The sequence below is a fragment of the Myripristis murdjan genome, chromosome 7, assembly GCF_902150065.1.
Source record: "Myripristis murdjan chromosome 7, fMyrMur1.1, whole genome shotgun sequence".
NCBI lineage: Eukaryota > Metazoa > Chordata > Actinopteri > Holocentriformes > Holocentridae > Myripristis > Myripristis murdjan.
In genome coordinates this window covers 15,172,159-15,185,306 of record NC_043986.1, presented here as the reverse complement: position 1 = coordinate 15,185,306, position 13,148 = coordinate 15,172,159, and the positions used below count along the sequence as shown (strand labels likewise).

Here is a 13,148-nt window from a genome sequence, read left to right as displayed (position 1 = left end):
CTGCTTACTAGCATCTCTGATTTGCAGTGTTTTATATTCTGTATTATTTCACTGCAGTCATCTGTATTACATGGAACTGGGATGAGGTGTTGGAGATTTTTTTAAGCCTTATTGAAATCACAGAAAAAAAGGAAATTATTAGAATCTAATATTCGACATGCCTCATACCACAGAATACGACATGATCAGCCATAAAGAAGCATTGGTACTGTAAGTAATGAATTCAGAGGTGAAACGCTTTATGCTGAAGGCCTATTTAAGAGGGTTTAATATTCACTGATCCTTGAATAAATGAATGAGTTAGAGAATGAATTTATTCAACAATTTAAATTATACGTAATGAACAGCATGTAAAACACAGAATATCAAGACAAAAAGAATAGAAAGACACAATAAGTCTACAAGTTTTATTTCCATTGTGGTCCTTTAAAAATGTGTGTGTGCGTGTGTTGTGAGAAAGAGAGAGAGAGACACACACACACAGAGAGTGAGAGAGTCAGTGTGTTCCAAGGTTTGCCCTCTTACTATTCCTGCTAGTAACATGCTCTTAGCTTCACAAAGACACTGTGGACATGGGATTTAAAAAGCACACAGGTTTTATTGCATATCAATTTCATGTATAAATTCTTCATAGCATTGGAAAGATTACATTTGGTATACATTGCTATTCTACAGAATTAACATCAGAGTCATATCTTTTTCAATGAAATTTCTCTAAAGTACATCTTCAATAATCACAAGCATCAAAAGAACTGCAATTTCAGAATTGTTCAATATTATTCTACAATCCTTTAATTTTTTTTTCATTATGTCTTCTCCCACAAGTCTCTTCTATGTCTTTCTGAACCATCTGCCCGATACAGTTGTAAGGCAGTCAAGAAACTGAAGTCAAACCTACTAACCTAACCACATGTACAATAAGTGCATCTACGGATTTATTTTTTCTTTTTTTTTTCTTTTTTTTCAATTTGATACACATTTCACAAATGGACATCATTATGACTGCTAAACACGTCATGCACAATATCTTTTTTTGTTTTGTTTTCAATAAACATAACAGAGGCGATATACAACTCAGATTCAAACAAAACAAGCACCATCCATTTAAACCCATATTTTTCAATGATTTTTTTCTTCAGACAAATGCACCATTGTTTTTTTTTTTTTATTCTTTAAAATACTATACAGTTAAAAAGAAACAATATGTATATTTTATTTTATCCTGTAACAGTGGGGGGAAAAACAGCAACCATGTTCTATTATGCTGAAATATATTTCAGTGACCATTTGCCAGAATACTTTCCAAAGTTGGCAAAACGGAATACTTCAATGTGAATCCTTTGCTTTACACAGCGCGTACTTATTACAGTAGTACATGACATGAATTACTACATATAGTCAACCTAAAAACTTATCAACCCAAGTCTTTGCATTTTATAACCAGGTGTTGGAAAACAATGTATTTACCATGAATGAAATCTCATTCAGTAGAATTAAAAACAGACCTCTGTCCTTAGAAAAGTGAGATGATGCAGCAGTCCCAGCATCGCACCACCACCTGCTGTCATGAAAGAAAAATTACAGTGCTTCAGTTTCAGATTTTGCTTTCCTTTCCGTTTTGAGCATGGGGTTGCTCACCTATTGAAAGTGAAACTAGTTTGAAAACGTATCTGCGTGCTAAGTTCTACAGACCTAAGCCTAATCAGTTTATGGCTTGGACCCATATGGTTTAAGTGCTCGTTTGAAAAGTACAGCATCAGGCCTAGTTCTGAAAGTCCCAGTATGCCAGGAGGACCAAGGCAACAATGATCAACAACGCTCGACCCCCTGCTGCCTACAGCTATCTACAGTTATCTACAGTAAATGCCTCATGCCCCAAATGGCATAGCTACCTTGCAGATCATACGGAATGGGTTCTCTGTAAAGAAGAACAAGGAATATGAAGTTAAAATCATAATCAAGTGTTTATGTTTTTCCAGTCCTGTATCATGTTATTATCAGAAATCTTTTACATGTGTTGGACGGACTTTGAACTACAGTCTCAATGGATCACCGCAACAATCAGCAAAAATATTATGTCAGTTTTAGTGCTTTCTGTGGTTTTGTTTACCATTTCTTTTTGGCTACACGGGTCCTTGCCTCCCTTCCTAGATGACCAGCAATTTTTTCTCTCCGTTGTAGAAAAGACCAGTTGTTCATGCAGATGTGACACCAATTTGGACTTTTCAACCATGTGAAATAGGAACAGGTATGCAAACTAATTATTAAAAGAATATTCATGGGTTACATTAAAGGTTTTCTTATGAAGGAACATTGGAAAAGGGAGCATGACAGTGTAATGCCCTTTTTTTTTTTGACATTCATAACGAAGGCTGCCCAAAATTGCCACCATAATACTTGGACTAATTTCAATGAGACACATTCAGCATACTGGGTAAAATGGTTCAACTTAAACAAGACAAACCAAACACTGCAGGACATTAAAATGCCAAATAGGATTTTAAACTAGCTACCAGCTATCTTTCACTATAAATAAAAACAGATGATTTCATGGGTTCTTTCCATTTTGGCACACTAACGCATCAAAACCAGAGATTCAGAATCTCTCTTGGGTTCTGATAGGCGTTCATTCCTTCAGCAACAAAAAAAAGAGGGATAAAATGACTCTTCTTCATTTCCACTCCTCCAAATGAGACAAAACAACCAAAAATAAATAGATACACATATTTTTTGAAATCAAATATATAAGAGTGTAATAAGAAAAAAAAAAAAAAAAAAAAAAAACTACGACAGCAAATGCAAGCCCCTTGGAAATGAAATGAATGATTGTCAGAGAACAAAACATTTTCTATGGGTTATTTGGCACATACCACTCTTGCTATGAACATCTAGGTTATTTTGTACATCATATGACAATATCATACAATTTTGGTCCTTCTCTAAAATAATTATATTAAAATTTTAGCACTGTGGTGCCTACAAAGAAACAATACTGTTGTATCTAAGAGGAAAGAAAGTAATAAAATTAACAAATGAAGAGAAGTGAACAAGGAGAGAAAATCTTTCCTCTTTTTTTTTTTTTTTTTTTTTTTTTGAGTATGATTTCACGTCATTTTCAGCATGATCAAATTGGGTAACCAATTAAAATGGCTAGTGTCCCAGATAACTTAAACAAAATCATCAGTTGCTATGCACATTTGAACATTGATGCCATTCTTCATGTAATTATTCAAAAATCAGCTCAAAGCATCTACTGGAATGTGTTTCTAAACCAAACACAGAGTGTGATTTCCTCAAGTAACATTTAGTATGGTGCGATTGTTGATTCTGTAGTTATAGTTGAAACAAGAACAGAGTACGTGACTCAGCCATGACAGGTGGGGAAACCTGGATACAATAGTGCACGCGCCCACTATGATCCTATTGTTGCTCCTGGTGAAACAGCACCACCTTATGGACATACAGTGCTAATGCAGTGCTGATGCTGCAGTGCTGTGGTAGGCGGTGTACATAGACTTTAGTGACATACTAGTCGATAAGTGTCTTTATGAGAACCTTACACAGGGTCTCTGTGGGGCTGGAGTGAGCCTTACGGAGGATCAGAGTAATGCAGAGTCTCAATGCTGTTGAGAAGCATTCATCATGTCCTTCACATCAACAGGGGCTGAGCAGTGCTTTCTTTTCGCTGGAGTCTTCCCTCCCTATCTCTCACTCACTCACACACACACACACACACACACAAACACACACACTTTCAGCCTTTCAATCTTGAATGTATGTGACACTGAATTCTCCCCTGCTCTCCGCTCATCTTCTTATTACTCTTGTCCTCTCAGTCTCATTTCTATCCATTGTGGTACTATTGTTCCTCCTCCTCTTCCTCCCTCTTCGTCTCTCGTCTAGATGTGGTTGAGTGGGTGAAAGCTGCTCGTCTCAGACGGTCCTCCTCCCATGCTCAGCCAAGCGTCCAGAGAGTTCTGGGAGGGCGCGTGCAAAGGGTTGTTCTCTGAGAGAGACAGCATCATTGCATAAGCCTGCAGGAGAAGACAGATGACCATCAACAGGAGAGCATCACATGACGCACCGCTCATTTCAACTAAACTCGTTTGAGTGACATTTCAGTATTTGTCCACCGACCTGCCAAGAAATTAGCATTATACAGCGCAAGACACACCTGATAGAAATTTTTCACCACGTTGATTTCACAGAGGTTCCAAGAAATGGCAAGAGAAGTTTAGAGTTAATATGTTAGTAGGTTAAGAGGGAGGAGAGCATGTGAGTGGGCAGGACAAGAAACGCTATTTAGTGACAGTTATGCTTGATATGTACCGGAATGCCAACCTTCTTTATGATCAAGCATTAAAAAATGCTTCGCTGTGATAAAGGAACCATCTTATGCCTTATTCCTCTCTTTTCAGGAGACATTTTGCCTCTCCTATCCTTGTTCTGATCAAATCTCTGCCTTTCCTGTCCCTCTCTCTTTTAATGGACATCCAAAGGCAGTAACGTACCTGGGTTTTAGCCTGCCTGTACAATGTCTCTTTCAGTGCCTCCGACTCTAGCGAAGTGTTAAATATGTCTTTAACGTCAAAGGGTTGCTCATCACTGGTTGCTTTACGTAGCCCATCCAGGCTCTTGGGAAAGCTGGGCAGACCCTCCAGGTCCAGGAGAGAGCCCTCCTCCTCTATACACCTGCACACCAAGGGACGGATGGGGGTAGAAATGGGGAAGGATGGATCGGTGGGCAGACAAATTGATAGGTGGATGGAAAAAACAGATGAAGGGGAGGAATGAGAGTAGAGTTAATATCCGGCATGATTGCAGGAAAAAGGACAGAAGGATGTTTAGGTCAGAGGGAATACATAGCTCACGAATGAAATTCAGAACAAGAGACAGACATGGGGAGTTAAAGAGGTAGATAGGAGGAAGGAATGAATTGAAAGAGGAAAAAAAGGGGTGCAGGGGGTAGCAGTAGGTGTTGGCCTCATGTTAACTTAGGTGAAAGACTCGTCCCGTTCTCATGGTGGCCAGACGAACAGACAAACTATGGGTGTAAATTTGTGGCAAATATACTCACGAATCCACAGAAAAATGATAAAAACCGGAATGGGATGCAAAAAGAAATAAGGTGGTTTGCTTTTATTACACGTGTGTGAGTGTGTGACTTCCCACACCAAGTCTTCAAAATGACTGTTGTGAGGGCAAAGTCAAATGATAGCAAAACAGGAATTTGGAATGACAGACAAAAACCTACAGAAAGTCAACAACACATCAAGAAGAAAATACAATAGAACTAATAATATCTGGGTGCTGATGTGGGGGCATCAACATCTTCAATCCATTCTTTAGCTCTTTCTGTCTCAAAAAAAGAGTTTATTGTGAAGAGTTTATTAGTGGCGTTAGTTGGAACGGGAAAAATGATATAAGTGGAAGCTAAAAATTGTTGTGAGTGGATTTATTCAGAAATATGTGGTGTATTTCGGTGGTGGTTGTGAAATACAGATGTGTATTTCAATTCTGGTGTGAATTGTGTCCAGAAACCTATTACACTTTCGATAGGTGTGTGTTCTCTGTAGCTAAGTAACAGAGCCTTGGGCCATGCCTATAACAAGATGCGTACCTGCGAGTGTGTTCATAGCTCATTGCTAATGGAGCCGCCTCTGCCTCTTCCTCTTCCTCATCCTCTTCATACACTCCTGTTGTCATTGTGACAGGAGATGGGGACTCGGGTGCCTCATCGTGAGACTTCTCTGTTAGGCTGCCTTCCTCCTCCTCCTCATCGTCACCCTCCACTTCCTCTTCCTCCTCCTCCAGCCCTTGAAGCCCTAGCTTGGAGTTGGACAGACTGTGGCTGGGTGGGTGCTCCTCCTCAGCTTGGTCTGATCTGTGTGGGTGATAAAGGTCAGAGTGAGGAAGAAGGATTAGTAATGTTGGTTAAACAGCGTCCAACATCATCATTAAGGCAGCATCAAGTCCTGCTGGCTATATTTTCTCCCGTATTGGTAATACTTGAGAACAGGAAAGAAGCATTAGTGTTAATTAGGCATTTATGTTTACCCTACACTGACGGAAAAGTAAGAGGCCCTTCTTCGTTCTGCTCCAGGCACAACGCCCAGTGTGGAGCTGCATGATTATCACTGTCATTGCTTGACCATCTCAAGACATGACTCATCATGGGAGGGGAGCGAGACATAAATAATCTGTTGACAACATGCATGGTCCAACTCCACTGTCTAAACAAACAACATGGGTGCTGACAGGTCAGCCTGGAGAGCTTTTCAAACGGCCCAGAAATGATTAATTGGCCAATTCTTCAGAAACAGAGTAAGAGACGGCCTGTTTCAGAAGGGGTCTTCTGTAATGGTGGAACACACTTTGTGTGAGTGAAGGAAGAAGATGGCTGATCTGCAAACAGGCTATCAACACACAACCATTATGACCTGCCATCTGTACATTTTCCAGCCAACCCCCCTACCCAGATCCCCCCATCTACATCTCCCCCAGACCACGATGTCATGGCTCATGATATCATTTCCTCTGGGAGGGCAAATTTACCCCTTCCATTTTTTGCCACACAGTGGACATTTATCAAATCAGACAGGATTACCTCTGGGACGAGGTGCACAGGGACATGATTGGGTCACACACAGTGGGTGGGTAGACATGGGTAGGGGGACTTGAAAAAAAAATAACCGAAAAAAACTCTGTTCTCCTCTTTCAATCTAGATTAAATATCCCCATAATCAAATTGCCAAGATGGTTGGCGGGGAAAAAGTCCATGCCTGCGTATGGAGAAAGAAGCGTAGCTCTGACATGGGGGGCCCTGGGTTTTGTCATTTAGTCTAAACACGTCAGTGGGGTGTTTGTGTTAGCGGTCTGGGGGTATGGGTAAAGGGGGTGGATGGGGGAAGATCTCCATCATCAGTGGATCTCTTAGATAAATGCCTCAACCTGAGTCCCCCTCAGGGTCCAAACTGCCAGCCAATGCAACCCAGTCCCAGACAAGGAGCCAGTTCCAAGTCTACTTGAACTTAAGCCACGGCCCAGCTCCTAGTTTTAGCCCTAACTAGAACCTGGATTATGGTCCTGAGGAGACAGATACATTGCAATCTCCCAATGCTGCAGCGCCGGGAACGTCTACATCTAAACTCCTTAGCTCTTTTGTTTGGACCTTCCCACCCCGAGAGCACCATCTCTACCTCAGGATCAACCATATCCTGCCTGGAAACCGATCAACAAAGCTCTTGTATGTGAAAACAAGGGTTTCCAGTGACTTTTATTTTGACTGGCTATGATGCTGAAAAAGAGGGGAAGCTTTACACGGAATTACTGCAGATAGACGTCCATGAATGTGTGTCTGCGTTCCACATTTGACTTCAGTCACTCAGAGGGAGAATAAACATGGGGTTGTCTGGTGGGAGGACAGAAAGCATAACACTTAGTCTGAATTACAGATATTAAAATGTCAGGCCAGCTTGTTGTGGATGAGACTCAGTATTGATCCCAGATGGCAGAGGGGCTAAATTGCCACTGGGCCTGCTGGCTTTAATGTGTGTTGACAAGAGGGAGGAGGGGATGATGGAGGAAGAGACAGACAGAAAGTGAGACTACCAGAAAGGAATTCACATTGGGAGTGAGTGAGACAGAGAGAGAGGAGGGGAGAGAGAGGAGGGAGAGAAACACACTCGAGAAAAAACAGAAAGAGGGCCAAACACTGCTGAAAGGGAGAAAAACTCTCTCATCCTCCTTTGCCTTTATGACACATCCTTCCTTGCCTTCTCTAAGTCTGAAACCTTCAACACAACAAACTGAGATACACTGCAACACGATGTACAAATAGTAATAGGCTTTCATGGAGATTTGTGGCACTGACTTGTGGATTTAAGGTAGGAAAATGACCTCTTCATCCAGACTAACCAGAATGGCTGATGGATTCCAGGGCAGACAAGCCATTTTCACAAACACACTATGACTTCGGCTATGGCAAATCAGCTGGTGCAAAGCTGAGTCCTCCACGGACCAAACGGGAATGCAGATGAGCCCGACGGTTATGAAGAACTCATACTGGGGTACCATGAAAACCCTGATTTTTTTTTTTTTTTTTTTTCTGGTGACAAAACCTACATCAAACCACTAGAGAGCACTGTGCACCAAGTATTACCATCTCTGTGTACAAGGAGAAGGAGGTGGCTAAACAACTGTTGCTTCCTTGTGAAGTGTTCTTGTTTTTCAATAAGTATGAGGCCTAAATGTCCTTATAAAGATACAAATATGAAGTTTTTTTTTCAAAGTAGTTTAATATAAACATGAGTGTGTGTGTGTGTGTGTGTGTGTGTGTGTGTTTCTTGAACATTACTGCCTACCTCTTATCCGTGGAGCTAGAGGCCTGGTTCATCTCACTGTTGGAAATGAAGTTGCGGATTTCTGAGAAGTATGAGTCCTCCTTCTCATCTAAAAGTGCATGATTGTCTGGCTCGGAGTTTGGCGAGGAGATGGTGGTTCCTAGGTTGGAAAGCATCCCGGACTGTTGGCTCACTGTTGGGAAAAGCGTGCGGACACACACACACACACACACACACACACAGACGCGTGCACATACACACACAAGAACAGGCGCACCCACACGCACGCAAATGAACATTGCACAGATGATTAGCTTGATGATCGTCAGACATATATAATTGATGAGCATAAAGAGAAATGCAAAACATCTTTCACACACGAGGACTATCACAAGCTACAGAGTAGTCCGATTTCAATATTTAATCTCCACAATTTAAATTATGGATGTTCTTGGGTTAAATTTGCTATTTTAAAAGAAGCAATGATGAATATATTCTGACAATCTTGTTAATGTTTATGTAATATGTTCACAGTGAGCTTTTCAGCCATTTGAAAGTCTGGGCTAAGAACCAGCACATTTCTACAGAAAGAGTTTTATGTAGTTTATGTTACTCTTGTTGCATTTGCTGGATTGTGTTTAGGTAACTCTCTTGTAAAATAAATGTAATAAGGGAATACAAGATTTGATATATTAAATATCTGAAAAATCCAGCAAATTTGTTATTTTGTCTGAGGTGAACAGGCAACACTTAGTGTGTAGGAGACTGAAATTCAAACAAAAGTGTCTAGTAGGTTAATGTATGCACAACTCTTTTGTCAACTGGGCTTTTTTTAAAAAAAAATCTTTATCCTGGGAAGGTTTTAGTACACTTGGGTCTGTTTTTCACTACACGCTACACACTCAGTTACACACACTCACATAAGGGAGGTGCCCAGTACAACCACAGTCTTCTATTGTTGGCCAAAATGCAGCTATACTAAAACACTTAGGGGTTAAATACCTTATTTCAGACTTCATATTTAGGTTATATTTATAGGTGTAGAAAAATATTTTTTCATTCCAAATTGCTCTAATTTGGACATTTTTTTCCAATGGAGGTTATATTATGGCTCTTGGATACATCTCAGTGGTATTTTAGAGCATAGCACAGAGCAATACAGAAAATAATAATAGTATGAATAAGAAAAGTAAGAATAAGAATAATGAGAATAGCTTCATGTGTGGTTCGCTAAGGGCTGGCATAGGACTCAAGCACTTTATATTTTGAAGAAAGGCATAAAATGATCACCCTTCTGCTTGCATATATGTAAAAAAAAATATAGGGTGCACTTTGCCCTCACAAATACAGGGTGCTTCTTCTCTCAAATATCCCTGTTGACCTCCAAAGTTAGGCAGTTACTTTTTTTTCAAGAAGCAACCAGTCAGTGCTTTCTTGGTGATATGCAACATGAGTACAGCTTTGTTTATTTAGCAAATCATCTAATTTAGCGTTACTTACAATGTGTTAGCAGAAAAGGATTCAGTGTAATAATCAAATACACGTGAAATATAGACATTTGGGAGTTTTGAATTCCATTATTTATCCATGAATAGTGTCATTCCTTAACTTCTGGGTAATTCAGTTTGTGTGTGACTTCCATGAAACCATGTCACACCAATATGCTGCTTCAGTGAGAATTAGTTGGTTAAGGCGGAAACACAGTACTGTTACTCTACTGTGAAATAAAGTTCACAGTTGGATGTAAAACCTCAAACACACCATCTTGTAGTCCAAATTTAATGGCATAATTCCATGTTAAACATTCTCAGACTTTTCTTGGATATACAGTAGGAATACCAAGTGTGATTTCTTCAATTAAGTGGTTTTCCACTTTTAAATCATTTGCTTCACCAAGCTAAACATTTACAGAGGTGAAGTTTTAAAAAGGTCTGTACAAATTTTCCAAATGGGTAATATGAACCATTCATTATTCAGTCTACTGACAAAAGGCTAAATACTGAATTGCTGTTTTAATAACAAAATTGCTTTTCTCAGACAAAATAGAGCTAAACTCTTAACTAGTGCAAGAGTTGTGGATGTAGTACACTGACCAGGAATGTTCTCGTGCTCGTGCTTCTTCAGATGGCGGTCCAGGTTGGTCTGCTGACCAAAGCAGCGGTTGCACAGGTGACACTTGAAGGGCTTTTCCTTGTTGTGGATGTTGCGAACGTGACGTTGAAGGTTGGATGAGATGCTGAATGAGCGGTCACAGTATTTACACCTGCACAAGAGAGGGAAGAAGGGTAAGAGTGAGAATGAGCATGGTGAGTAGGGGCTGTCCTTCAACCAGAGGAAAAAAGATGGGGTCAAGCCAAGGTATGCCCCAGAGTAGGACACTGATTATCTACATGCTTCAGCGGTGCTTTTCTGACACTGACACGGACTTCTGAGCTCCCTGTGGAAGGGAGCAAACAAACAGAACTTATCATTCAGGGGATCAAATCTATCACAAAGAAAAAGGATACTGGGCAGAACAAGAGAAAATGTGCAGAAAGGGAGTGAGACAAGCAGAAAGTAAGTAAAGGTGGCAATAAATTTGTGACTGCAACAGAAAGGAGTGGAAGTGCGGTGAGGGCCTCCTAAATGAGCTCCATGTTTCATTTTGTATAAACAGTAATCACCAGAACTACAATGCCTCTAGTGGGCCAAACTAAATCTGTTCATCTAGCAGGGCTCAGACCAGTGGTTTCATAACAGACGCACACACGCGCACACACACACACACACACACACACACACACAAACACCACCTTGCTTAATCCAAGAGGGCTCCATTTAACCTGCTTGTTAACAAATAGCAGCCATATTTTGTGGGAAAGCCCTGGTCCCAAACACTGGATAATTGTTGAGTGTGTCATCAGACCTGGTGCAAGGCAGGCCGACCCTCCTTACCCCTGTAATAAATCTCTGATCACCTGACCAAAGTCCTGAACCCTGCCTTTTCCCAACTTCGACAGGCTCAGTGTTCACATATAGAGCTTTTTTGTTGTCTACTTTGTTCTGTGCGGTGGAATTAAAATGAGTAGGAGATAAACTGGTGTAAAGTCATGTGAGTACATATCAGTTCACACATACATCTTTAGTCTCACATGTAACCATGAGCACAAGCAGCAAGCGTGTTGCTCATCCTGAGGGATAAAAGAGGTGAGGAAAGACACTGACTGATATCACACAGTTGCCATATACTGTTGCATATGTGTGCCAAATGTATTAAGGCTGTGTTTACATTAATGGCAGCAATTAGTCTGTCACCAAGACAATAAGAACATAATGGAATAGAATAGAACGTACCTGTACGGTTGTTCCCCTGTGTGCGTTCGCAAGTGTCTGGTGAGGTTTGCTGAACGAGGGAAGATTTTCCCACAGTACCTGGAGAGCATAACCAGAAAGGCAAGAAAGGAGAAAAACGAATGGAGGGAGTGAGTGAAATTAAGGATGGGTGAGGGATGAGTCATTGTTAACATTTTTGGTAATCACGGTATTGCAAATATTTATAATACTCTGTAATATAACAAAGCACTTATTGTGCTCCTGTACTTTGAGCACCCCGGTCAATATTGGAAATAGCATGTGACACTGAATAATACCTGCAGGTATAGCGCTCCTTGCCCTTGCGGAGGATGGCGTCTGAGAGGGAGGGTGGTGGTGAGCTGAAGTTGAACAGTTGACGGGCTGAGTGTTGCAGCGAATTGGGCGGCGCGTCCAGTTTCAGAGTGCCAAAGCTCTCCAGTTTCTCTGTCATGTTCTCCATGGCTGACATCTGACAAGCAGGAGCATGGGGAAGGCAAATAAGTGAGTTGGGTAAGGAATGGGGTGACGGAAGAAGAATAAGGAAAGTGGCAAGAGAGGGCACCGTGGTAGAATGATTTTTTAGATGTTAAGAGGAGAAATAATAAAGTTTATTTTTTAACACATAAAATAATCCTGGTTTTCTCAGTGAATTAAGGATTTAAACTAGCAATCTTGCAGCAAAAACATTAGTGGAGCTGCTCTCTTTTCAATCAGCTGGGAATCTGTTATATCTCTGCTAATGCCTTGAGAGAAGCCAAGTTGTACGTACGTATTAACAGAGAAAGGAAGAGAGCTGCAAACAAAGACACAATGTCAGAAAAAAAAAAAAAAAAACAAAGACCAAGAGAGAGAGCAAGAAAGAGGGAGAAGGAGAGCGGGAGCGGAAGCCTTGAGGAAGCAGTATATCAGAGGTTAGCCTTGTTGATTGTGCTATAGGCGAGGCACCTCCCTGACCTATTGCACATTCACAAACACTAAAGCACCATTCCTCCAGCACCCCACCACCAACAACTCCGGCTCCAGGGACCCTCATCTCCAGCACAGGCCACTTTGTTCTCAACCCTTTCCCCTTTTCTGCAGAAGCCGCTGTTGCAAGCCAGCTAGCTGGCTCAATGAGGCATTCAAGAGCCCTGATGGGAGCTGTACAATATAGTTTAAGATACCCCTGACTGATAGCCACTTCCCCTCCCTGAGAAGCTTGTGAACAAAGGGGACCAGCTATGTAGGAGTTTATTTGCCAAAACAGCTTACATCCTTCCTTGTTTAGTGAATATGGGACGGGAGAGACACAGAGACAGACACTGTGTCTCGATGTGTTTATTCGAGGTCTGAGAACGGGTGGAGGGGCGGTAGGGTGATTCTGTCATGAGACTGAATTAGAGGTGGCATTGTGTTTGGATCACTGGGAGGATCACAGCTGAGACGGTCTGATATGAGAAGTATTTAACACGGCAGCCTATGAAGAGTTTTCAT

The 13,148-nt window shown here is 41.2% G+C and overlaps 1 protein-coding gene across 1 annotated transcript in view; it reads right to left on the bottom strand.

The window, feature by feature from the left end:
* Positions 1 to 578: 578 nt before the first annotated feature.
* Positions 579 to 13,148, bottom strand: part of prdm16 (PR domain containing 16) — a 221,234-nt gene continuing 208,664 nt past the window's right edge. The window contains exons 11-17 of the mRNA XM_030055959.1: positions 11,972 to 12,144; positions 11,676 to 11,753; positions 10,436 to 10,605; positions 8,364 to 8,535; positions 5,621 to 5,884; positions 4,512 to 4,692; positions 579 to 4,034 (exon numbers count right to left, since the gene is read on the bottom strand). Of these exons, the coding sequence (XP_029911819.1) occupies positions 3,900 to 4,034; positions 4,512 to 4,692; positions 5,621 to 5,884; positions 8,364 to 8,535; positions 10,436 to 10,605; positions 11,676 to 11,753; positions 11,972 to 12,144 (1,173 nt within the window). The 3' untranslated portion in view covers positions 579 to 3,899. The remainder of the gene's footprint in view (positions 4,035 to 4,511; positions 4,693 to 5,620; positions 5,885 to 8,363; positions 8,536 to 10,435; positions 10,606 to 11,675; positions 11,754 to 11,971; positions 12,145 to 13,148) is intronic.